The sequence below is a fragment of the Aethalodelphis obliquidens genome, unplaced genomic scaffold (assembly GCF_003676395.1).
Source record: "Aethalodelphis obliquidens isolate GAN/ISIS:26980383/991018 unplaced genomic scaffold, ASM367639v1 scaffold98, whole genome shotgun sequence".
Taxonomy (NCBI): domain Eukaryota; kingdom Metazoa; phylum Chordata; class Mammalia; order Artiodactyla; family Delphinidae; genus Aethalodelphis; species Aethalodelphis obliquidens.
Window position 1 is genome coordinate 361061 of NW_020838042.1, and position 27247 is coordinate 388307.

Consider the following 27247-nt stretch of genomic DNA (forward strand, 5'->3'; position numbering starts at 1 on the left):
TCTTGCTTTGCACAGCCCACCAGAGGAACAAGCAGTTCTGCCCTTTGGGACCTATCCGCGAGCGGAAGCCCCAGGGCGCTGGTAGGGTTGTGGCCTTTCCGCGGGCCAGAGACGCTCCCTGACCGTGGGCACCACCTGTCCCAGCCCCGGCCCTGCGGCAGGCCGACTTGGCTGCCTGGTCGCCGGGCCCACGTGACCTGTCGCGCCGGCCACCGCCTCCGCCGCGCCCAGGCCCCGCCCCCGTGACGTCTAGCTACCTCAGATTGTCTGAATGTTCCTTCTCTTTCCGCTTTCGGTAATTGGTCGGCCAGGCAGACAGCGCCCCCCCCTCCGCCCCGCCCCCGGAGTCGTGGGGAACGCTGGTGGGGGCGGGGCCTGGGCTGGAGGGGCGGGGTGAGAAGGCTCCGCGCCGGTAAAGGGGCCGCCCGAGCGCGGTCCGAGCCATCTACTGCTGCCGGTCCCCCGGCCCTCCCGACTCGCCGCCCGCCCCTTCGCCGCCCGCCGCCGTCACTCAGGGAAACGGGCTGCGACCGCCCGCCGACCCCAAGCTGGTTTCATGGCAGCCGCGAAGAAAGCAGTTTTGGGGCCGTTGGTGGGAGCAGTGGACCAGGGCACCAGCTCGACGCGCTTTTTGGTGAGCCCGGGGTGCCCCTGAGTAGGTGATGAACCGGGGCGGGAGCCTTGGAACGCCGGGGCTGGGTGTCGCGTCCCCATCCCGTTCTTCCCACGGCCCGGGGCCCCGGCCGCCAGGCAAGAGAAGGAGGCCAAGAGCCCCGGAGCGGGACTTGCCACGCTGGAGCTGCCCCGCCCGGGCCTGGGGGAACGCGGCCTCTCGCGACCCCCGCGGCTGAGCTGAGCAGCCGTGGCCTTGAAGGAGGAACCGGGCCGCCTTCTAATGGGGGGACTCCTCCCCCGAAGGGAGCTAGGACTCGTCGAGCGTCCGTGCAGAGCAGCCCGCCTGCAGCCAGGGACAGGTGGCCACATTGACCGCTGCTGCAGTCTTCCCCAGAAGCATTTGGCCTGCCGGGGGCAGGACGTCCTTGGATGGGGGAAGCTGTGTCACGGCTGTGGTAGCCTAACAGCGTCCTTTGGAGCAGTGGAACGAATATAGTATTAGCGTGATGATGCCTTGTCATTCTCTCCCACAGACATTGCAGAAGGTAGAACGCTAAGGCGGGGGGCGGGGGCCGGCGAGTGGCAGAGCACATTAGGAAAAAGTCACACTACACTGCTTTTACCAGAGTCTTTATTTAATTTCGAAGATTCGTAAATTTCATTTCTGATACTTTGCCCATTACAAAGATGACTGTCCTCTCTGCGCTTCACAGCGTAAAGCGGCAGGGAAATTCTATTTCTCGTTTTATTTACCATGTCTGACAGAAGAGTTTTGCCATAATGGAGTGCTATTTAAGTGACTTTCTGCTGATTAATTTGTTTTGGGCAATTAGGAAACTTGCTCTTAAAGTGACCTAGCACTGACTTCAGTAAGATAATTTAAAACTAATTTTAAAAAACTATTGTTGTTTAAGAGCCCATGCTTTCAGTGGACATTTGACTAATCTGGCAAGTTGATGTAAATATTTAATGACTACTTAGCTCCCTCTTCACTTCTTTGTCTCAAATCATGTTTTCATGCATTATTTAGTATGTATATATACTGTATGTATACATTGTACATACAGTATATATATTTTTTTCAGAGCTCTGTTTAGTTGACCAAAACCTGCATTTGCACCTTCATTTTTTTTTTTAGTGAGTGAGTATTTTTGTGTTTTTAAAAAATTAATTGATTAATTTATTTTTGGCTGTGTTGGGTCTTCGTTTCTGTGCGAGGGCTTTCTCTAGTTGCAGTGAGTGGGGGCCACTCTTCATCGCAGTGCGCGGGCCTCTCACTATCGCGACCTCTCTTGTTGAGGAGCACAGGCTCCAGACACGCAGGCTCAGTAGTTGTGGCTCACGGGCCCAGTTGCTCCGTGGCATGTGGGATCCTCCCAGACCAGGGCTCGAACCCGTGTCCCCTGCATTGGCAGGCAGACTCTCAACCACTGTGCCACCAGGGAAGCCCCTGTACCTTCATTTTGATACTCATCTCTCTTGTCTAAAGTCAAAAGCCTTCAGTCCAGTTTTAGCTTGGTTCTTATTTAATGACTTACCTTGGTTTGAGCTGCCAAGACATAATTCTACCGTCTCTTACACTGTTTACCTTCTGATCACCCAGGGCAGGTTTCACTATGTCTTATCTTCATGTAAGTGTCTATAAAGTAATCCAGAATCATAAGTAAGAAACTTAGCCTACCTGGATTTGATTAATAAAATACACAATCATCACTACCATCTTCCCAAATTAAGAAAGACCATCAAGACAGTGCGCTGTTCGTTGAGTTTTGAAGCCGTATTCAAGAATTGCCCACACAAATGCCTCCAGGGGCCAGGCAGGTAGAGGGAGGAGGGCAGACTGGAGAGCAGACTCAGGCTAAGGGGAAACCTGTAGCTGCCAGGCAGGAACACTAGCCCCGTGCTGCCAAATCTTCAAATTCTTTAAGAAAAGCTGGTAGGCTAGAGTTTTCAGTGAAATCTTCCTGTTCTTAAATGTTGGCAACTAGTTCCTAATGGATTGTAGGGGCCAAACCAAACATGGCAGTTGTTCTCAAGTTTATGCAGCCTTTGCCCTCTATGAAAGTGGGTAAAATATTTCATAACTCTGTAGGCTGCCTTTTTAGTTACCAGCCTGACTGTGCCTTTCTTCCTTTTGACTTTTCACTGTTGCTCTCCATATAGCCCAGCAATCTTCTTTATCTACTGCAGGTTGTTCCTGGTCCCTCAGATTTTGTTGCCCAAGAGGCATCTTTCTGCATTGGTGGGGAAGGAATGAAAACTTAGTATCATCACAATCAGTTGTTCAGTGTCATGAGCCTTTAAAAAGTTGGGTGCTGTTTACTGTGGCTTGATCTCAGTGAGTAAGCTAAGGTGCACATTCAGAAGGTTCCTGTCCTGCTTATAGAATGATGTTTAGAAGTTGATCAATAAAGTTTCCTGCTGCTTGAGAAACAACTATGCAAGAAAGCTTCAGAGGTAAATAAAAGACTACCTGTGTGAAGGGATCCTGTGTGAAGTAGAGAAAAACTTGGGAATGGTTTAGAAAGGGTTTTTTTTTCCCTTGGTTATAAGGAAAGAGGTTTGCTAAAGCACTCCCTACAAAATACAGATAATAGAGTTGCTGAATAAGTGCTTCAGCCACAAGGTGATTCCCAGGAGTTGTTCTAGTCATATTGTTCCACATTGTAATTATGACTCAAAAATATTTGCTTACCTTCTCAGGAAAGAATACAGCAGGTAAGGACTGTCATAAGGAAGCTTATAGAGTGAAAGGTACTAAAATAATTTCCTGACCATTATTCATTGAATTGTCATATCTCATTCAACATTCACAAGACCAATAACCTTGCTAAGTTTTCCTTTCCCTTTTTCTATGCCAGCTATATTGGCTTTCTCCCATAAGGGACACAAGATTTCTTTATTCATGTTCTTTCATCCAAGGGAGATGCTTCCTCCCTGTGAAAATTTCCCATATCTGCTTCTTGAAATTGTGCTCTACCTCCAAATTTTACTCCAAATTTTACCTCCAAATTGTACTCAACTGCCATCTCTTGGTGGAAGTCTTCCTCAAACCCTTAGTCAGAATTTCTCCCCCTTCCTATAGCATTCTTTTTTATTTGTTAATAGCTCTTAGCATCTACTTCGTGTCATTGTATATCTGCTGTACTTGAAAGCAGGAACCTCCTTTTTAAGACTTGTTCATCTTTGCATTCCTTAAAATATCTTGGTCAACATGACAAATCAACATCTGTTTTATCTACAGGAGCACTTTATACATATTTGTTGAATAGATTTTTATAGGTCAACTGAATTTTAAATCTGGTTTTCTTTTTTATCTTGTCAAAAAAATGTTAAAACTCTCTGACTTAGGTATGTTTGATTACTTAATTTCTTCTCTTTTAGTAGTAGACCTGCAATTTTAGAACATGTTCGTTTCTTCCTCTAGTTGTCAAAGACTTAAATCTTGGGATCCTATACATATGTTTTGTACCAAAGGAAAATTTCCAACTTGTCTGATAGGAAAGTGAACTGGGCTTGGCATGTGTTTACCCAGATTGCAGAGTAGGAACTTCTTGGAAAGAGAATTAGTGTAACAGGTTTCAAGGAGGAGCCATTTCTTCGTAAGACAAAAGCTTCAGCTTAAACAGTCAACTTCCTTCTTTAATTTGGTAACTTTATTTTTTCCCCATTAAGTTGACTGCTAAAAAAAACCCAAAAAACAAAAAACAAAGGATTAGAATGTGTTGTGACTTGCGATGTGTCAGGCACTGCATTGAGGACTTTTCCAGCATTATCTCATTTAATCCTCATAACAAATATGATGTAGGTAGTATTATTAAGCTCCTTTACCCAGATGATTAGACCGTGCTGAAGAGTGTGCCCAAGGTTACAGAGTAACGTGGAACTGGGATTCAAGTCCAGGTCTGTCACAGTCAGAAACCTATCCTCCTAACACCTTCTGCCTTAGGCTCCCGAGCTACCTGAGTACAGTCAAACCTGGGTATCTAGGAGACTGGTTCCAGGACCCCCGTGGATACTAAAATCCTAGGATGCTCATGTCCCTTATATAATAAAATGGTGCATTATTTGCATAAAATCTATGCACATCCTTCCATATACTTCAAATCATCTCTAGATTACTTAAACCTAACACAATGTAAATGCTATGTAAGTAGTTGTGAATACAATGTAGATGCTATGTAAATAGTTGCTAGGCCCATGGCAAATTCAAGTTTGGCTTTTTGGAACTTTCTGGAATTTTTTAAAAATATTTTTGATCTGTGGCTGGTCGAATCTACAGAAACGGAACCGTGGATATGGAGGGCTGACTGCACTGTGAAGGGAAGATGGGAGGCTGGGGAAGGCCATTTACCAGTTCGGATTATGGTCACAGATGAATCTTCAACAAGCAAAACGTACTCACACACAGGTTTCACAATATGTAAAAAACTGTTGCCTTTGAAAAAGTCCTGCTGGTTTGGATCATCTTGTGACTCAGATTAAGCGGGGCCTGGGCAGGGCTTAGGTGTAGTCACCATGGATAATGGTTGCGTAACCATTTTGTTCCAATAGCCAGCATCTATGAAGAATGATCTGAATTGTAGCTCCATGCTTATTTTGGCAGGAAACATTGCCTTGACCCCGGTTGTCTCATCATACTTAGAGATCTCAAGGTTAAGGGATAGATTTCCGCTTTCTTTTTTCATTTATGTATCCAACGCATATAAGTATTAGGCACCCATTAAGGGCCAGGAACTAATGAACAGTAAATTTGGTAAAACTAATTTGGCTCATAGCTCGAATGAGGCCCCCCTTATAATAAATGTAAATGTGATTCTTTTGTGTCCCCCACACACTAAGTTGGTTAGTTTTCTTGCCCATAACATTACAGACATGGCAAGAACATGTTCTCATCAGAGAGCTGCCACCCTCTCTTGTCCTTTTGTCTCATAGGCATAAGTGTTTAGAGCCTTCAGTTTTGAGTTTCTTCAGGGGCAGAATGGTGTCTTTTTTCCCCCTCTCCAAAGCCTAATACAGCATCTGGCGTCTGGTCGGTGCTCATTACATGAATAGACAACAGCAGAGAGAGGCCTCCAGGGCTTGATGTGTTGACTAGAACTCTTGGACTGAAAGACTAGAAAGGGAGAACTTGCGGGGTCTTGGAAAAAGTTGAATTTGGCAACTATAGCTATGTTAGATGTATGAATATGCTATTTAATATAATTTCCTTTTTTAAGAAAAATACAATGCCATTTGCTGTGTTTACTTCTGTGGCTTGTTGGAAGATGCCATTATGCCTTCTGTGGTCAAGTTTGCAATGTAACATGATTGTAGCTAATATTTTTATTTTAGGTCCTGCAAATTTACATAGTGTTTTAGAGGTGGAGTTTATATTCCTGAAAAATGTCTTACTTATCACACAGTAAAGCTGAGTGTGGCATGAGTAGGCTAGTGGGGAAACCACGTGGGGAGGGAAGTGAATGCATGTTTATGATGGGATGGCTGAGTTAGTCATAGGGTGAGTGAGGCAAGCGTGAAAGACAGTTACTTCGTAAGGACTGTATTTCGTCTTCATCTCTCCACTACTTCCCTTCTGCTGAGACAGAAGGCATGCGTTGTTTCAGAAAGTCCTTTTAAAACAATTTTTATAGAAGTAATTTTCCTTGTTTCTTCAGCTTTTTAACTGTCCCCCTCCTCCAAATCTGGAATTGACCATGATTTAGGCACAATGGTAAATATAGAGCTAATGACTTCTAATTCTAATTCTCCTCTTATAATAGAAGTAGTAAGAGTAGCAGTAGTAGTAATAATCATAATAAGTAGCAGTAGTAGCAGTAGTAGTAGTAGCAGCAGTAGTGGTAACATCTTTTGGGCTTATGCTATGCTATCTTTGGGTTTTGGGTTTATGCTATGCGCCTGCACTGTGCTGAATTCCTTTCCTATGTGAAGTTGTTTCTTCAGTTTTTAATTGCCCTCCCCCACCAAAAACAAAATCTGGAGCTGAGACAGGATTTGGGCTTAGAGATGAGTACAGAACTGGTGATTTTTTTAATTAATTTATTTAATTTATTTTATTTTTGGCTGTGTTGGGTCTTCATTGCTGCACGGGCTTTCTCTAGTTGCGGCGAGCAGGGGCTACTCTTCGTTGTGGTGCACGGGCTTCTCATTGCGGTGGCTTCTCTTGTTGCGGAGCACAGGCTCTAGGTGTGTAGGCTTCAGTAATTGTGGCACGCGGCCTCAGTAGTTGTGGCTCGTGGGCTCTAGAGCGCAGGCTCAGTAGTTGTGACATACGGGCTTAGTTGCTCCGCGGCATGTGGGATCTTCCCGGACCAGGGCTCGAACCCGTGTCCCCTGCATTGGCAGGTGGATTCTTAACCACTGCGCCACCAGGGAAGCCCACTGGTGACTTTTTGAATCCTAACTCTTATCACCTATCTGCTGTGCTGGTGGTAGTAGTAATAATAGGAACAGTAATAAAAATAGTACCAGTTGTAGCCACAACAGTAATGGTAACATCTTTTGGATACATGCTGTGTGCCTGCCCTCTACGAAATACTTCTCATACATTTTTTTTTATTATATTCTATATATTTTCGATGTTTTAAATGAAAAAATTTAAAGCACACTGAAAAGTAAAAAGACAAACGTAATGAATGGCTGTGAATCCATCACCCAGATTTAACAATTATTCATACTTGTCATATTTTCTTAATGTAGTTTTTTGGTGAATTTAAACCTGGAGTCAGCTATTTTTCCAAATATTTCTCCAAGTTTTCCTTTAGTGATTAACCATATTTAGAGACGAAATTCTGAGTTCTAGTGTTGGTCACTGTCGCAGAGATGTCACTGTTTCTAGGCTCTTTCAGGGGACGGATTTTAAAAGCCTCAGTTCATATTGATATTTCCAGTTCTAATTAACTTTACAGTTCACTTAAGTTCTTTCATTTTATATTTATTTCCTCTTGCACCGAAAAATCTTGGTTCCTGACAATATTAGCATACATTATTTTATTTAATCCTTTTACAGATGGAAAAGTCCAGGCTTAGAGAAGTTAAAGTCAAACACCTGACATGGGCAGGGCTGGGCTTGACCCCCAGCCCCAGCTCTCCCAGGCCCATGCTCTTTGCCTCCATGTTACACCAAGCATAACGTTCTCAACTGCCTTTTCCGGCCCACATGAAATTCTAAGACTGGATCTCTTTTTTTTTAATTGACATATAGTTGACATATAACGTGGTATAAGTTTAAGGTGTCCACCACGTTGTTTGATACATTTGTGTATTGCAGTACGGTTACCACCATAGCATTATCCACGTAGCTCTACCATGTCACATAATTATCATTTATTTTTGTGGTGGAAATAATTAAGATCTACTTCCTTAGCAACTTTGAAGTTTATGATACATTACCATTGACTATAATCACTCTGCTGTGCATTAGCTCTCCAGGACTTATTTATCTGCTAGTTCCAAGTTTGTACCCTTAATGGATCTCTTTCTTTAAGCTTATGACCTAAAACATAAGCAATTGACTACTGGGTATCTCCACTTCTGTGCCGAGTTACACCTCAAACACACGTTATCATCTAAAATGAAATTTGCAATCTCCTTACCCCCTTCTGTACCCTAACTACTTCTCCTTGCCCTACCTTTGTCTTGTAAACACTGCCTACTCTAACTTGTAACCTGTAACCTGTCATCCTTGAGTATTCCTCCTTTTTCGTCACTCCTCCCCATCCAAGCCCTTGACGCATCTATTTGCTTATACCTCCTAAACTGAATCTCTCTCAGCAATGCACTTCATTCAGTCCCCACTGCTGCTGGCCTCCAAGTGGAGCCCTCTAGGTGTCTTACCTGGGTCACTGCAGACACATCTGCCTCTGCTCTCCCTGCCTCAGCCTAGCTTCTCCACCGTTCCCAGTCCCACTCGGACTCCCTTGTAATTCAACCTTAAGTCTTAGCCTGGAAGTTACCTCTTCTGAGAGCCCTTCTCTGAGCCCACCAGTCTGGGTTGGATGTCCTACCTCCTCGTTGTAGCATAGGCAGCCCTGTGTTAGAAAACTCCTTTGTATTCACTGCCACTTAATGAATGAAAAAGTCCTAATTAGTATCAGTCTGATTTTGTACTGGAAAAGCTCTGCATTGGTATTTAGAAAACCTAGAGTTTAGCCCTGTTTTGTCAGTATTATCCGATCTCTTGGAGCTCCCTTTGCAAATAAGAGAGCATTCCATTAGGGCCATGGGTTTCAGTGTGTGTTGTCATTTTGTTTTTTGCCTTGGAACTCCATTGTTAAGCTCTCTTCTGGAAGCTGAAGTCAATAAAATGTGAAATCTAAGGGAGGGCGTGGTCCAGAGCTCCCTGTCCTTCCCTCTCAGCTTCTGAAGGGTCCTAGAGATGCGGGCAGCACACTTTGAAAACACTAGCCCAGAGGAACTCTAGGATCTCTTCTAGATCCCATAGACTCTTGTGTCTTAAAGTATTTCTTTAAATTAATTTTCTTAAAGAGAGTTTTCTGTTCTGTGCCATTGTGAGTCTGAAGTTTTAACTAATTTTTAAATTAGGTGAATTTCAAACTTGAAAAGGGAGAAAAACATGAGGAGCATCTGTAATTCTGGGTGTTTCTTCCTTGCCATCTAATGATTTTTAGACAAATGACTGTGCTAGACCTTTTATAAAGCAAACTCTATAGCCACTGCCATCTTTCATAGACAAGGGCTTTTGAAATCTACTTGAAAAGAACCGACTAGCGCTCTCGCTACTTGGCAATGTGTTCTCATATGGAGTGTCTCATACTCTTCAGCCATAGAGTCTTATGGAAACATCATTAGCCTGCTTTGTGTACTTGTCCGTCTGCAGACAAATGGATAATCAGGAGGCTTCACTACAGTTCCTCACGTGAACCTAGATTTATGAGAAAAGCAGTACTCCACAACTTCACTGTCCAGTATGACAGCCACTAGCTGCAGGCGGCTATTGATCACTTTAAATGTGGTTAGTCTGAATTGAGGTGGACCATAAGTAAAACATCTATACCAGATCTCAAAGACTTAGTACTACAAGAGTGAAAGATCTAATTAATTTTATATTGATCACCTGTTGAAATAATTTTAGATATATTGGTTTAAATAAAATGTTATTAAAATTAATTTCACCTTTTTTTTGTGTTTTTTTTTTGGCTTCATTGGGTCTTCGTTGCTGCGCGCGGGCTTTCTCTAGTTGCAGCAAGCGGGGGCTACTCTGTTGCAGTGCATGGGCTTCTCATTACGGTGGCTTCTCTTGTGGAGCACGGGCTCTAGGCGCGTGAGCTTCAGTAGTTGTGGCTCATGGGCTCTAGGTGCACAGGCTTCAGTAGTTGCGGCACGCGGGCTCAGTGGTGGCTTGCGGACTCAGTGGTGGCTTGCGGGCTCTAGAGCACAGGCTCAGTAGTTGTGGCGCACTGGCTTAGTTGCTCCGTGGCATGTGGGATCTTCCCGGACCAGGGCTCAAACCCATGTCTCCTGCATTGGCGGGCGGATTCTTAACCACTGCACCACCAGGGAAGTCCCCATTTCCCATTTTATTTAATATTTTTTTCCTAATAAGTACCTGATAGACCACAGTTCTTTAGATATTCAGCAAATATTTACTGATTATCAAACCCTATGCCAGGCACTATTCTAGGCCCTAGAGATGCTTCAGCAGATAAAATGGGACAGTTGGAGTGGACATCCTAGAGACCTACCCAATGCTAAGTTGTAAATTACTGGGCTATTACATGGGCTTCAGCCAAGTGCCTTTTATTTATGATGTATCAAGTTAACCTTTGCCGTGTAAGATATTTTATCTCCTCAAAGGACTTGAGAATTTGCCTTCTTGCTTTCATTATGTTTATTACTTCCTCTCCCAAAAATGATGTGTGTGGTGGGGAGGGAGGGGAGCAGCAACCCGACCCACTGTGTGTTTTCCCTTATTACTTTCTTCCTTAGTCTGCATTCAGCAAGTAATTTTCTCCCACAGGAAACCTAGGCCTGGAAACACTTTCTTAATTGGATGTGACTTTACTGCTGCAATTATCGTGATTTTGGAAGTTAGTTTTAATTAAAATATGAATCCTTACTCTGAAAGACTAAGTAATTTGATACTTAAATATAGGTACACCCAGGTGAGAAATAAATATATCTGAAAAAAAGGTTGCTAAGTTTTTAAGAAGTGTTGTTTTAGTGGTTTTAAATTTGTGGAGGCTTGTACTGCGCTTCTTCTCTGGTAGCTTTCATTCATTGGTTTTAATGTTTTATCATCAAGGGTCAGCAATTCCTGACAAGCATGTCACAGAGAGCACTCAGCTTGATGCCACGGCACTCTTCTCCCCCTGCTGATATGGCTCTACTTACCTCTCCTAAGAGCTAGATGCATTGTTACACTTCCCTTCAAAGGAATTTACACAGTATACTTTCCTGCCTGGGCATCTATTGACTCCTGTCTCCACATCCAAGGTAGATGCAGAATGGAACCATATACTATCACTATCAGCATTTGGCCAGCTCTCTTTTATTTTTGGTTTTCCTATTCTCTAAAAGAAATCCATACTATTAATTGGTTGATGTATTAAGTTTCCTACACCTGGAACCATTTGTTTTAAAGAATGAGGAATTGCCTCTTTAGCTTTATCTTTAATAGATTTTCATTTATCTAAAGAGAAGTTATTATTTCTTAAGCTACCTTATAACTTACATGATTCTATCTGAAGAGAAAGTAGAACATCTTGTAAGGCATTTCATCTGAAATGATTTTTCTATCAGTGAATAAGAACTTCAGTTGCTGAATAACTTTTTTTTTTTTTTTTTTTTTTTTTTTGGTGGTACGCGGCCTCTCACTGTTGTGGCCTCTCCCGTTGTGGAGCTCAGGCTCCAGACGCGCAGGCTCAGCAGCCATGGCTCACGGGTCCAGCCGCTCTGCGTCATGTGGGATCCTCCCGGACCGGGGCACGAACCCATGTCCCCTGCATCAGCAGGCGGACTCTCAACCACTGTGCCACCAGGGAAGCCCACTGAATAACTTTTAAACATCTTTGCTCTCTACCTGCATTTTTACCCTAATATTGCAATATATTTTTCAGGTTTTCAATTCAAAAACAGCCGAACTACTTAGTCATCATCAAGTGGAAATAAAACAAGAGTTTCCAAGAGAAGGGTATGTTTCCTAATTTAATATGTAAATGTACATCATGTTTATTAGTCCATCTCACCCCACCTGCCCTGTGCTTTTGTAAAGTAAACTTAACCAAACACCCTCCTGAGAAGACGTGAGGGATAGGTATTAGTCAAAAAAAGAAGCAGTAACTTGGTAGCTCAGCAAAAACATGTGGATGATTGACGGCTTAGGAATTCAGTGACAAACGGAAGCGATAATAAAGTAATAAAGCAAAGGAGTATTAGATATCAGAAATTCCACGTTGACTTTGAAATCATTTAGTCCTGTGTGTCCATCATTGCCAAACTGCTGCTTTGCTGATTTGCATGTAAGGGTTTTTTCCTTAAATAAAGATATGTTTTTAAAAAACATTCATATATCTTATCATCTAATACTAAAATCATCCTTTTGGGGAATAATGTTCATATATAGTAATTGTGATATTACTACTTATATATATGTATTATATAGTACATATACATATATTATACAGTATTTTATTTAAAATTTGGTATTCATAATACAGCCACTTTGAAAAACTGTGTGGCAGTTTCTTATAAAATTAATCATACATCTGCAACATTCCACTCTTAGGAATTTATCCAAGAGAAATGAAAGCATATGCCTATAGGAAGACTTATCTACATGAATGTTTATAGTAGCTTTGTTCATACTAGCCCAAACTGGCAACCCCTCAAATGTCTGCCATCAGTAGAACGATAGCAATGAAATACTGTTTGACAGTTTTTCAAAAGTGACCTGATACATGCAATGACATGGTTGAATCTCTTTGATATCCTGGAGAGTGAAAAAAACTGGCCACAAAAGAATACATCCTGCATGGCTCTATCTGAAATTCAAGAAGAGGCTAAACTAATTAGGATGATGGAAATCCGAAAAGTAGTTGCCTGTGGAGTGTGTGATTGACTTGAAAGAGGCATGAAAGAACTTTTCTGGAGCAATGGAAATATTCTATATCTTGACTGGGGTGTTGGTTAGATTAGTATATACATTTGTAAAAACTCAACAAACTGTGCACTTTCAATTTCATTTCATCATAAAATTTACTTCAATTTAAGAAAGAGAGGGAAAACAGTGTGTTACCAAATTTTCCGTTAAAAATTTTCTCCTATGTTTTAGAGAATTCCTTTGTTTAATAATAAAAGCTATTGATATGTTAGCAGCATTAGAATGACCGCCCACAGGCCTGATCCCAGTGCAATTTAGAGAGAGAATAGCTAGACTTGGAGGGACAAAAATTAGAAATATGTGGAAGGAGATTGGGTTTTGGAAAACGAGAATTTAGAGACAGAACTCAAAGCTCAGGAAAGCCAGGCAGACCTGAGGAAGGCAGAGAAGAAAGGCATTTGGAATTCCCTTGCTACTTCCAGATTCTAGCGTAGGATTCTTTTAACTTGTGTCCTTTCTACTTTTGCATAGAAAAAGTATGCCATTTGTTTCTCCCAGGTATTCTTCCTTTTCATTTATTATGAGCCATTCATCCTTCTGAGGTCCTTGTACCTTAACCATAATTGCACTGGGATTGGGTCTGAAAACTGGGACCAATCACTTGTCTACATGAAATAGTTATTGGAAGGAATGTACATTTTTCCCCTAAATTCTAACAAAACATTTTAGGAAATAAAATGACAAAAGAGATTAGTATACTTATTTGACTTCTTAGAATTTGTTTTGCTTCATAAATAAATAAATACACAGATATATAAGTAAGTAAGTCAGTGTATCAAAAGAATAATATCTATATCTAGTCTGTTTAAAACTGACTAATGACTAGTGAAACATAAAGATAGTATATCAGAATTCATCACACCCACAGAATATAAAGAATTGGGGAACCAGTTTCTTACTGGATTTGAAAAATGATTTAAAAATAGGTAGCATATTTGCTATTTGTGGCCTGGTATTGCTTACCTCCTTTCAAATAATTAATTACTATATGAAGAATAATAAAAATGTAAAGTAAATAGGCTCTTCTTTAAATCATTTCTTTAGAATATTGGATATGCTTTGCTTATCTGATTTTCTTCGATTTGTGCAGCCACTCCCTCATAAGTGAACATCTCTAGAGAAATAAATTATATGTGTCTTGCTCTCTTGTGGACTAACCAAATACATTCTTTTGTTTGAAGATGGGTGGAGCAGGACCCTAAGGAAATTCTGCATTCTGTCTATGAGTGTATAGAGAAAACGTGTGAGAAACTTGGACAGCTCAATATTGATATTTCCAACATAAAAGGTATTTTTCATATTTTACTCTATATATGATTATCTCAATTAAATTCATTCATCCAGCACATACTTGAGTGCCCATGCAGTGGCAAGCATTTCTTTGAGAACTGAGGATACAACAATAAACAGGAAGATTAGGTCCCTGTTCTCATGAAGCTTTTATTTTGGTGGGAGTGAGACCAACAGTAAGAGTAGATAAGTACCAGCTAATTTCAGATGCAGATAAGTTCCATACAGAAAGTAAAACCCAGTGATATGCTAGAGTGTGCACAGAGAGGCTTCCTTTAGATTGGAAGGCCAGAGAAGTCCTCTCTGAGGAGGTGACACTTTTGCTGCGGTGTCAAAGGCCAAAAGGGGCCAGCCATGCAAATATCTGGGGGGGAAATGTTAGAGGAAAAGAAAGCAACACATGCAAAGGGCCTGAGGTGGGAATAATTTTGGCCCATTCCTGGATCAGAAAGAAGGCCAGCATGTCAAAAATACAGTGGAAGAAGGGTGACAGGTGAGGTTGGGTGGGTAAGGGGTTTCAGAAGGAACTGAAATCTGAGAAGTGGACGGGGCCTTGTCGGCCACAGTTAGGAGTTTGGATGTTATTCTTAGTATCACACGGAGCCATGAGAAGACTTTAAGCAAGGCCATAGGGGATGACAGGATCTGACTTGCAGTTTAAAAACAACTTCCTGACTGCTGTACGGAACACTGTGGAGAGTGAACAGTAAAGGCGTAAGTGTGGACACAAGGAGACCAGTGTGGAGGCCGCCGTGGAAGTCCTGAGAGAGAGGACGATGACTTGATTGTGACAGTGGTAGCAGTGGAGGTGGGGAGAAAGGGCCAGAGCTTGCTGATGGATTGGATGTCAGGGTAGCAGAGAGAGTAGTGGGGTGGGGGAAAGAGATGGGTCACAGATGAGGCTTGGGGTTTTTGCTGGAGCTCCTGGATGGACAGGGATACCCTTTACTGGGGAGAGAAAGACTAGAATAAGGAACAGCTTGGGGAGCGGGGAGGTTGTTTGAAATCAAAGCACTTCACTTTTGAAATCTCCCTTAAGTAATTGTCTGAGAGTGTTAGGTTATTACAAGTATCTCCCTTTAATTCCTAGTAGTTTTAATAGAATATCTGCCTGAGTTTGGCTTTGCATCATTCATAAGGGAGAAAAAAAATAACCCAGTCATCTAAAATTGATATGCTACTAGTGTAAAGGGTGGAAGCATAATACGGTAATTGCCATCTCCTTAGAGTTTAAATTTTTCAAGCTCACCATTCAAGGGCTACTTTTTTTTTCTTTCTTAGGTAGTTTGACTCTAGATACGGGGAACCATCAGTTGGTGGTGGTGGTTCCTTAATTCATGTCATCTTGGCTCTGAAATTTACCAGCACTCCTGAGTTGAAACATTGATTTTTTTTTTCAGACTTTCCCTTATTTGTATAAATAAAACTCACTTTAAAAAAGGCTAAGTATAATCAAAACCAGTCACTCAGCAAACTCAGAGTGCCTACGATGTGCTAAGTGTGCTAGGGAAACAGTGGAGCACAAATAGGGTCGTGCCGCTGTCCAATGGGGGAAACATGTTAATCCAATCACAGATTAATGGAAAAATGTAACAGTGATATTTCTGTTACTGCAGATTTTTACAAGAAATACCCATGTACGATTTGATATTTTGTTAACAGTTTTTTAATATCCATGTACGATTTGATATTTTGTTAACAGTTTTTTAATATCCTACCTTCGTTTTATCCCTACATCTAAGTGAAGTACTTCAAACTTCTTTTACAGTTGCATTCACCAAGTTTTAGATGAGTCCTCTGTCAAAGTGATTGTTGGTCAATTTCCTTGAACTGTCCTCACAACTTTCATGGTCTAAACAGTGTAAACGTGTAAGAGGCACTCAGTCGCACACTCTGTTGTCGAAATATCCATTACCAGTGATGTAAATAATCTAGGTGGCGGAATGCCATGTTCACGATGTAGATTCCAGAGCCATTGGCCATGATTTTGACCTCATTCTACCTCCCTTTCAGGTGAGGTAGGCTGCGACATGTTGGCCTTCTAGACCCACTCAGGTGGCATTCTTTTTTCTCTTGTTTTTGTGGTGTTCGTGAAGATGACACATAACCCCAGTCCAGGTCACTTGTCTTCCACTTGCACTGTCTGTAAGAATACTGAGCACACAGCTCTCTGCTCTACGCTCCTCTGTGTCTAGCCAGTGTGAAACCCATACCTGAACCAAAGTGACCCAGCACTTCCTTCTCAACAACTACCAGCCTATGGCCAAGGAAGAGAACGTTCCACAAGCCCCTCCATACCGGGCCAGTTGTGTTAAAAAATTTTTTTCCCAGGTAATTTATTGAATTGGCACTGTCAAGGGCCAAGCTTTTGCTTGCCTATATAGAGCTCTAGGTCACAGAACCCTAATGCTGTAAAGGATCTTCCATCACTTAGACCTAGCTGCAAATGAGAGAACAGGGACCCTTTGCAGGTCGTGTAGCTATTTAGTGGTGGTATAACATGAAAGCACAACTGCCCTGTCTCCTGGTCCAGTGCTTTCTTTCCTGAGCCACACTGATAATAACCTCAAAAACCACTTGAGTTTTTGGTTCCAAAGTGGCAAAGAAATGAGTTTTTTCCAGCTAAAGGGTGATTCATTTATCATCTTACCTGGTAATCATTGAGTTCATCATAGCTGGTTGTATTTCTTTGGCAAACTCCAGTTTCATTGGTTTTAGTTGTCCTCATCTGCCAAAGTTTGTTGATTTCAGGTCCCTATAAACAATGTCTCCATAATTAAAGTTCACTTTCCAGTTTAACAGCTCACTTGAGCCCAAGACAAGTAAATAGGCTGCTTCTTTCCATCTTGGCTTAGAGAGCTGGGCCGCTCTGTTTGCCTGTCCCTGGACTGAAGGAAATACAAACTATAAAGAGTTACAATACCACATAGTCTCATTCGTCCTCCCTCATGAGATCCAAGCAAAATACAACATACACTGTTACAAAGTTGAGAACATCAAGTCCTCAGTGATTAGGTTAGATAGTAGTTCTCACACCCTTAGAGGACAGGGAAGCCCGCACACCCAGTGCCTCGCCCTAGCCAACACATCCACCCACCTTTCCTTCGCCTCTGAGACTTGGCCTCTCAGAAAGGCACTCTTTGTCCTAAAGGGCTTCCCAGCAATGGCCATATCTCCCTTGCAAGTGGTATAACTTGCCACAGGCACACGTCTCCCAGACGTGGAAGCTTTCTACCTCTTCCCAATGGCGCTTTTAGTAGCCCCAGAGCCTTCCTCTGGGGCTTACATTGTTTTGCTATGTGCGTTTATTGGGTTGTTGTTGTTTTCTCCAGAAATGTGTTCCAATTAGAAATTATAATTTTATTTTTAAATAAGGGTGCATGTCATCTATAATTCCACCAAGACAACAATGATAACATTCTGGAGTATTTCCAAAGGCTTTTTTCGAAGTAAATTTTCTTAATGGCGATTATAACTTTTCACAGGCAATATTAAGCAAAATTTAACCAGATTTTGAATATAGCATTTAACTAGTTAATTGTACTAGTGACACTCAGTTTTGAGGGAAAAAAAATCCCCTGAAAAAGAATATATGGATGAAGCATGGACCTGCTAGATACGAGAGTAATGTGTTAGGTTTTATATTGTCCAGTGATTTTAGTATCTCTAGCTAAAAGACTTGCACGTCACATTCATTTGCTCTTATGGTAGGTGAACTAGGGTGGAGGATTATAAAACCTAAACATGTTATTCTGAAAAAGAAGGAATTAAAATTATGGAACTATTAAGAGAAGCACATGTGCTGGGATTAGCAGTCAGAAAAGTTTTCTTTAAGAAACATAGAAAAATATAGAGGATTTTAGGGTAAAAATGCCAAGAAATTAGCACAATTAGAAGTTCAGAGGCAATGCATAAGGCCTGTGTCGGGAGAAACTGGTACTAGACTTGTTTGTGGCTGGAAGAGAATCCTGAGAAGCTGGTTCACTGGACTTCGATTGTTTGCAAGAAAAGCAATTTTGCTTGGCATGAAGGAACCAAATTAAGATAGAGGGGAAAGAAGAAGCGGTTAGAATGAAACCCGTGACTAATGAATCAGATCGAAATAGCTCTAGATAATGTTCTGAATACCAGTTAGAATGAGCCAATAAAGAAAGGTAGCGTGAAGGGCATAGAATAGAAACTCCAGGCTTGGGACTTCCCTGGTGGCGCAGGGGTTAAGAATCCGCCTGCCAATGCAGGGGACATGGGTTCGAGCCCTGGTCTGGGAAGATCCCACATGCCGCGGAGCAACTAAGCCCGCGAGCCACAACTACTGAGCCCACATGCCACAACTACTGAAGCCCGTGCGCCTAGAGCCCATGCTCCACAACAAGAGAAGCCACCGCAATGAGAAGCCCGCACACCGCAACGAAGAGTAACCCCCGCTCGCCGCAACTAGAGAAAGCCTGCGGGCAGCAGCGAAGACCCAACGCAGCCAAAAATAAATAAATAAAATAAATAAATTTATATATAAAAAAAAGAAACTCCAGGATGGCAACTAAGGAAGCAGCCAGCTAGTTAATGGGAAATTAATGCAGTGGGGAAGAATAGGAGAGTTTAGTAGACCATGAATTCATTGTGAGCCCTCATTGTAAAGTTGTCACATATCACGTTCACAATACTCCACCTTAACAACCATTGCCAAGGTCCCGCCGAGGTCTCTGGCCTCTGCTGTGCCCACAGTGCTGCTGCGGAATTCCTTTATGTGTCCCACTTAGCTCAGTCCTATTCTTTGCAACTGGTACTCCAGCCTCTGTGTAACAATGATGACAATGAATGGCAGCAATAAGTGACATTTATGGAGTGGTTACTATGTCCCAGGCACTGTTTTAATATGCATTAACTTAGGTTTTCCTTTTTGTAACCCTGTAAGATGGGAACTTTTATCATCTCCATTTTACAGAAGATAAAACTGAGACCCAGGATCATGCTGCTAGGAAGCAGAAGAGTTGGAATTTGAACCCCAGCAGTCTGGCTTCAGAGCCTGAGCTCTATTGAATAGCACCCAAGCTTCACAGTCCCTGCTTTCACAGATAACCTTGCGCTCTACTTCACAGAGAAAATTGAGGCTCTGGGGTCTAAATTCCTCAACTTCCTGTCCCAGTACTTAATGTCTGGATCTCTTGCCCCCTTCCCTCCATTACAAGGGAAGCAATAGCCTTCCGCCCTACTGAGGCTCCTCCCTCCACCTGTGTATTAATCCCATCCCCTCCTGTCACTACAACAATCAGGACCGTGTCCCATTCATTTCCAGACCCCTTTCCCCCCACATTCTCCTTTCTCTTCCTTTATTCCTACAGACCTTTTGGCCTTCTATTTTTTAAAAAACACCCTCAAATCTCTTCCTTTTACCCTATGCCTCTAGGTTTCCTGGTAGTAGAATCTCATTCATCTTTATACCTCTAGAAAAGGTGTTAAATAAAGTAAGTATATTTGCATTGGATAAAGATTATTTAGAACAAGGGAGCTAGCTGCTGGTCCCCTTCAGCTCTCTGTTGGTCAGAACATTCCTAGTATGTCTTATTCTGGGTGTACAGCTTGAGTAATTTGGACAGTTAGTTGCATGTTCCTAGGAGAGGTGGTGAAGGGACTTTAAACCATGCCCTATGGAGGTGGGGCAGGGGAAGGAAATTGGGCTGTTTAGCCTAGACAGGGGAAGAGAAGCCTGGAGGGACAGAATAGCTGCTTCAAGTGTGAAAGACTGACATGTGGAAGAAGGATTCACCTTATTCTTTGTATCTCCAAAGAATGTAACAAAGATCTATAGGTGGAAGCAATGAGGAAACGAATTGTTTTTAAATAGCAAAGCTGTACAGTAGAGATTTGTTTGCCTGGAGAGAGGTAGTGAGTATCTTGTCACTAGAAGTGCTGCCTGAATGGTCATGTAACAGGCAATTCCAGAGATTTGAGCATAAGGTGGGTTGATTATATAGCCTTTAAGGTCTGTCCTAATCTTAAATTGTGGAAAAGCTCCATCCTTTAGCCCAGTGTGTGCCACTCTGCACAGGAGAATCACCTGGGGAGTATTAAGAAAAAATACCAATGCTCAGATGCTACCCCAGGTAGTTAAATCAGAAGATTTGGGTCAGGGCCTGGGCACCAGTATTTTTTAAAAGCTCTGCAGTTGATTCTAATGTACAACCAAGTCTGAGAACCTCCAATTTAGCTGAATCAAGCCGAACTGAGTAAGATGGTATGGAATAGTATTTTACTTATAGTAACTTACTGTAACTGTAGCCCTTGAGTTGTACATAGGTTAGTATAATGTAATTGCCATCACATACTGTACTTATGCCTGATTCAAACTATATGTCTTTTGTTTGTTTGTTTTTTTGGTTGCGCTGGGTCTTAGTTGTGGCTCACGGGCTCCTTAGTTGTGGCTTGCCAGCTCCTTAGTTGTGGCACATGGGCTCCATAGTTGTGGCATGCGAACTCTTAGTTGTGGCATGCATGTGGGATCTAGTTCCCTGACCAGGGATCGAACCCAGATCCCCAGCATTGGAAGCGTGGAGTCTTAGCCACTCTGCCACCAGGGGAGTCCCTCAAACTCTATGTCTTGTAACATATTATTAAAATACATGAAGAAAACTGAATTTCTAACTAAGCGTAATATGAGTTTGCCCAGCATGAAGGATTTTATCTGTGACTATTTTCTCAAAATACAGGCATGTGTGCACACACACACATGGAGGGAAATTTCTTGTGGCAGTTAGTAAATAAACGAATGAGGTTATTGTTGGTCTCCGCAGCATGATAAATTGGGTATCGTAAAGTTGGGAAGTTATTGCATTCCCTATTTATAAGGCAACCTGCGAGTCTTTTATTTGGCTATTGATCTGGGTCCATGTTATGGTGTGCTGGTAGTGAAGCAGGGAGAAGTCTGTAGAAAGAAAAAGAAGTAGTTGACATTGGTGGTTCGCTTTTCCTGGGCCAGTCAAAGAAAATCAACTCAATACCACCACAGACGTTCCAAATGTTTTTCTTCAAATTTTTATGTTTAGTTGTGCCTGTAAAAAAAAAAAAAAAGTGAGAACTTTGCTCAGATTTCTGCTTTTTTTTTTAATCCTTTCTGTTTAACTTTCTCTTTAAAGCTATTGGTGTCAGTAACCAGAGGGAAACCACTGTAGTCTGGGACAAGTTAACTGGAGAGCCTCTCTACAATGCTGTGGGTAAGCTCTTGTGCATGGATGTCAAACTCAAGGCCTTTCTCCACTTGCAGGAGTTGTCATACTAAAACATCTGGCTAACAAAGCATGTAGTCATGTTCCCTATAATCTCATGGGTTGGGCTGAAGAGTCCTCTAAGAAATGAGTTGTTATATATTTACCATTTTCAGATAGTTATTCCCAATTTGAATTAACTCTTTCCTATGCTTGCCCCTTCCTGATAATTTGCATTATACAAATGAGTGATTGTTACCAGAACTTTTTATAATCCCTGCTGTTTCTGACACCTGAAAGGGATCTCACCTCCTCTTCCCCTCAAAAATCAAGATTACAGATGTCCCCATTCCCTTCTCTACCTTTCCATAAAGTACTTGTATACTTGTTCTTCCCATCTAGAAATTTGAATCGACTCTTTTGAGCTTATGAAAATAAAATGTCAAAATTTTAGCTCCTTCTGCTACAAACTTGGCGATTTCAGCAGGGGTTCGAAAGCTCAATCTCAAATATACCACCGTTAGGTATCACATCTTATTAAATGTAAATAACCATGGGTATATTTTAGCCTCACTCTTAGTAGCACATGACAGTTGAGCACTGAATGACACTGTCACTTGCTAAAAGGAAAGTTTTGTTCTAAATATACAGTCGCTAAAAGGCGTTATTCTGTCGCAAATAGCAAAGCACAATTTTTTAGTCAATAAAGTAACAGGTTGTGGGTTGGACAGTGGAGGCAGAAGTTGTCAGAGATGGGATGATTTATAGAGTGAGCTCTTTTTACTTTACAGTTACTTTAGTAATATATTTAGTTACTTTAGTATTGATTGGAAAAAAGTGATATTCAAGCAGAAAATATACTAACAAGGTGCCTTGTAAGAGTAGTGTGAATTCCTTTGGAAATAATCTTTATAAAAAATGAAGGTCTTTAATGTTATTGTGTTATAAGAAAGCATTTAGTATGTCTTCTGTATCTGTGATAAAAAATTCAAGATGCAAAAAAGGTCAAAGAATTGCACCAAAGGTTCTCTTACACAAAAGTACCTCTTTTAAAGCTTTATTTTGTTCTCATTCTCATGAGCAGCGCATTTTGAATATAAGCAGGGTATTACAATTTTAATGGCTAGTATCTAGGACAGTATTCTTTCACAGACCAATGTTAGCCAACTTCTTATACTAGTTAAGGTTTTACTTTTTGTTTTCCCCCTCATGAAAGGAAGGGCCTACTCACAGGAACCAGAAAGTTTCTGTTAAACTCTAAACTTGGAATTGTAAAAATGCAGCTTTGGACTTTGAGTTATCATTTTAAAATAATGCAACTAGGTTAGCTGAAGTTATGCATAAGTGAAAGATGTCAGTAAATATTTTACTAGAAAAACTTTTTGAGATGTGCTTATTTACTCATTCCTTTTTCTTCTACACTTTTTAGTTTTCTATTTAAAAAATATCAGGTATTCAAAACAGAATGACTGAAAACCAAAAGAAACAACTGACATTAGAAGCAGACCAATAAGAAATCCTGATATTAGAGTTATCAGACTTTAAAATAACCATCATCTACATGTTCAAGGAATTCATTGAGATGAGTGATAATCTTAGCAAAGAAATGGAAATTTAAAGATCGAAATTCTAGGACTGTATTAAACTCAGTTGATGAGTTTTACATCGTATTAGACACAGCTGAGTTACTGAACTGGAAGAGAGATCAGAAGTAAATATCTAGACTAAAGCACAGAGAGACAAAGGTTTAGAAAATACAGAAAAGAATCTAAGAGAAATATGGGGTAAGGTAAGAAGGTCCAACATATTTGTAATTGGAGACCCAAACGAAAAGGAAAGAGAGATAGATGGTAAAAGTTTTTCAAAACTGTTGAAAGATATCACGCCACAAATTCAAGAAGCGCTATGATTCCCCAGGCAAGATAAATACACATAAAGCCGTATACAAACATATGCTGAGACCTGAAGATAAAAAGAAGGATTTTAAAGTAGCCAGAGGATATGACCTTCAAGAGACCAACACTAAAACTTTCAGCTGATTTCTCAAAGAAACAGAGTACAATGGAACGAAATCTTTAAAGTGCTAGAAGACAATAACGTGAACCTAGAATTCTATATTTAGTGAAAATATCCTTAAGAAATGAAGGTGAAATATAAAGGCAAAGACAAACAGGGGCTTATAGGAATCATTACAAGCAAACCCCGACTAAAAGAAAAACTAAATAATGTTTTTCTGGAGTTACGAAAAGAAGATGGTGGAAGAATAAGATACGGAGATCAACTTCCTCCCCGCAGATACACCAGAACTACATCTACACGTGGAACAACTCCTACAGAACACCTACTGAACGCTGGCAGAAGACCTCAGACCTCCCAAAAGGCAAGAAAGTCCCCATGTACCTGGGTAGGGCAAAAGAAAAAAGAATAAACAGAGACAAAAGGATAGGGACGGGACCTGCACCAGTGGGAGGGAGCTGTGAAGGAGGAAAGGTTTCCACCCACTGGGAAGCCCCTTCACGGGTGGAGACTGCAGGTGGCGGAGGGGGAAGCTTCAGAGCCGCGGAGGAGAGGACAGCAACAGGGGTGCGGAGGGCAAAGCGGGGAGAGATCCCCGCACAGAGGATCGATGCCGACCGGCACTCACCAGCCCGAGACGGTTGTCTGCTCACCCGCCGGGGCGGGCGGGGCTGGGAGCTGAGGCTCGGGCTTCGGTCGGAGGGCAGGGAGAGGACTGGGGTTGGCGGCATGAACACAGCCTGCAGGGGGTTAGTGCACCACGGCTAGCCGGCAGGGAGTCCGGGGAAAAGTCTGGACCTGCCGAAGAGGCAAGAGACTTTTTCTTCCCTCTTTGTTTCCTGGTGCGCGAGGAGAGGGGATTAAGAGCGCCGCTTAAAGGAGCTCCAGAGATGGGTGCAAGCCGCGACTAACAGCGCAGACCCCAGAGACGAACATGAGACGCTAAGGCTGCTGCTGCTGCCACCAAGAAGCCTGTGTGCGAGCACAGGTCACTATCCACACCCCCTTCCAGGGAGCCTGTGCAGCCCGCCACTGCCAATGTCCCGGGATCCAGGGACAACTTCCCCGGGAGAACGCACGGCGTGCCTCAGGCTGGTGCAACGTCATGCCGGCCTCTACCGCCGCAGGCTCGCCCCGCACTCAGTACCCCTCCCTCCCCCCGGCCTGAGTGAACCAGAGTTCCCGAAGCAGCTGCTCCTTTAACCCCGTCCCGTCTGAGCGACCCTCCCACGACCTACGCGCAGAGGCGGGGCCAAATCCAAAGCTGAGCTCCGGGAGCTGTGAGAAGAAGAGAAAGGGAAATCTCTCTTAGCAGTCTCAGAAGCAGCGGATTAAAGCTCCACAGTCAACTTGATGTACCCTGCATCTGTGGAATACATGAATACACAACGAATCATCCCAAATTGAGGAGGTGGACTTTGAGAGCAAGATTTATGATTTTTTCCTCTTTTCCTCTTTTTGTGAGTGTGTATGTGTATGCTTCTGTGTGAGATTTTCTCTGTATAGCTGTGCTTCCACCATGTGCCCTAGGGTTTTATCTGCCCGTTTTTTTTCTTTAAAAATTTTTTTTCTTAATAATTATTTTTTGTTTTCATAACTTTATTTTATTTTATCTTTATTTTTTCTTCTTTATTTCTTTCTTTCCTTCCTTCCCTCCTTCCTTCCTTCCTTCCTTCCTCCCTCCCTCCCTCCCTCCCTCCCACCCTCCTTTCTTTCTTTCGTTCTTCTTTCTTTCTTTCTTTCTTTTCTTCCTTCCTTCCTTCCTTCTCTTCCTTCCTTCCTTCCTTCCTTCCTTCTTCCCTCCCTCCCTCCCTCCCTCCCTCCCACCCTCCCTCCCTACCTCCCTTCCTTCCTTCCTCTCCCTTTTATTCTGAGCCGTGTGGATGAAAGGCCCTCAGTGCTGCGGCCAGGAGTCAGTGCTGTGCCTCTGAGGTGGGAGAGCCAACTTCAGGACACTGGTCCACAAGAGCCCTCTGAGCTCCACATAATATCAAATGGTGAAAATCTCCCAGAGATCTCCATCTCAACACCAGCACCCAGCTTCACTCACTGACCAGCAAGCTACAGTGCTGGACACCCTATGCCAAACAACTAGCAAGACAGAAACACAACCCCACCCATTAGCAGAGAGGCTGCCTAAAATCATAATAAGTCCTCAGACACCCCAAAACACACCACCAGACATGGACCTGCCCACCAGAAAGACAAGACCCAGCCTGATCCACCAGAACACAGGAACTAGTCCCATCTACCAGGAAGCCTACACAACCCACTGAACCAACCTTAGCCACTGGGGACAGACACCAAAAACTACGGGAACTACGAACCTGCAGTCTGCAAAAAGGAGACCCCAAACACAGCAAGATAAGCAAAATGAGAAGACAGAAAAACACACAGCAGATGAAGGAGCAAGATAAAAACCCACCAGACCTAACAAATGAATAGGAAATAGGCAGTCTACCTGAAAAAGAATTCAGAATGATGATAGTAAAGATGATCCAAAATCTTGGAAATAGAATAGACAAAGTGCAAGAAACATTTAACAAGGACCTAGAAGAACTAAAGGTGAAACAAGCAATGATGAACAACACAATAAATGAAATGAAAAATACTCTGATGGGATCAATAGCAGAATAACTGAGGCAGAAGAACGGGTAAGTGACCTGGAAGATAAAATAGTGGAAATAACTACTGCAGAGCAGAAGAAAGAAAAAAGAATGAAACGAACTGAGGACAGTCTCAGAGACCTCTGGGACAACATTAAACGCACCAACATTCGAATTATAGGGGTTCCAGAAGAAGAAGAGAAAAAGAAAGGGACTGAGAAAATATTTGAAGAGATTATAGTTGAAAACTCCCCTAATATGGGAAAAGAAATAGTTAATCAAGTCCAGGAAGCACAGAGAATCCCATACAGGGTAAATCCAAGGAGAAATACACCAAGACATAAATTAATCAAACTGTCAAAAATTAAATACAAAGAAAACATATTAAAAGCAGCAAGGGAGGGCTTCCCTGCTGGCGCAGTGGTTGAGAGTCCACCTGCCGATGCAGGGGACATGGGTTTGTGCCCCGGTCCGGGAGGATCCCACATGCCGCAGAGCAGCTAGGCCCATGAGCCATGGCCGCTGAGCCTGCGCATCCACAGCCTGTGCTCCGCAACGGGAGAGGCCGCAACAGTGAGAGGCCCGCGTATTGCAAAAAAAAAAAAAAAGACAAAAACAAACAGCAAGGGAAAAACAACAAATAACACACAAGGGAATCCCCAGAAGGTTAACAGATGATCTTTCAGCAGAAACTCTGCAAGCCAGAAGGGAGTGGCAGGACATATTTAAAGTGATGAAGGAGAAAAACCTACAATCAAGATTACTCTACCCAGCAAGGATCTCATTCAGATTTGATTGAGAAATTGAAACGTTTACAAACAAGCAAAAGCTGAGAGAGTTCAGCACCACCAAACCAGCTTTACAACAAATGCTAAAGGAACTTCTCTAGGCAAGAAACACAAGAGAAGGAAAAGACCTACAATAACGAACCCAAAACAATTAAGAAAATGGGAATAGGAACATATGTATTGATAATTACCTTAAATGTAAATGGACTAAGTGCTCCCAGCAAAAGACACAGATTGGCTGAATGGATACAAAAACAAGACCCATATATATGCTGCCTACAAGAGACCCACTTCAGACCTAGAGACACATACAGGCTGAAAGTAAGGGAATGGAAAAAGATATTCCATGCAAATGGAAACCAAAAGAAAGCTGGAGTAGCAATTCTCATATCAGACAAAATAGACTTTCAAATAAAGACTATTAGAAGAGACAAAGAAGGACACTACATATGATCAAGGGATCGATCCAAGAAGAAGATATAACAATTGTAAATATTTATGAACCCAACATAGGAGCACCTCAGTACATAAGGCAAATACTAACAGCCATAAAAGGGGAAATCGACAGTAACACATTCATAGTAGGGGACTTTAACACCCCACTTTCACCAA

General features: G+C 42.2%; 1 protein-coding gene across 9 annotated transcripts in view; it reads left to right on the top strand.

Annotated features, from left to right (window-relative positions):
• The first annotated feature begins 405 nt into the window (after nucleotides 1-405).
• The window catches only part of GK (glycerol kinase), a 76990-nt gene continuing 50148 nt past the window's right edge, over nucleotides 406-27247 (top strand). For 2 of the 9 annotated variants that reach the window (XM_027096097.1, XM_027096099.1), the window contains exons 1-4: nucleotides 428-634; nucleotides 11694-11767; nucleotides 13918-14024; nucleotides 21157-21234. In XM_027096097.1, coding sequence (XP_026951898.1) covers nucleotides 557-634; nucleotides 11694-11767; nucleotides 13918-14024; nucleotides 21157-21234 — 337 coding nt within the window. In that variant the 5' untranslated portion in view covers nucleotides 428-556. Of the gene's footprint in view, nucleotides 635-11693; nucleotides 11768-13917; nucleotides 14025-21156; nucleotides 21235-27247 lie in introns of all 9 variants that reach the window. The other 7 variants (XM_027096102.1, XM_027096098.1, XM_027096101.1 and 4 more) reach the window with 6 other exon arrangements.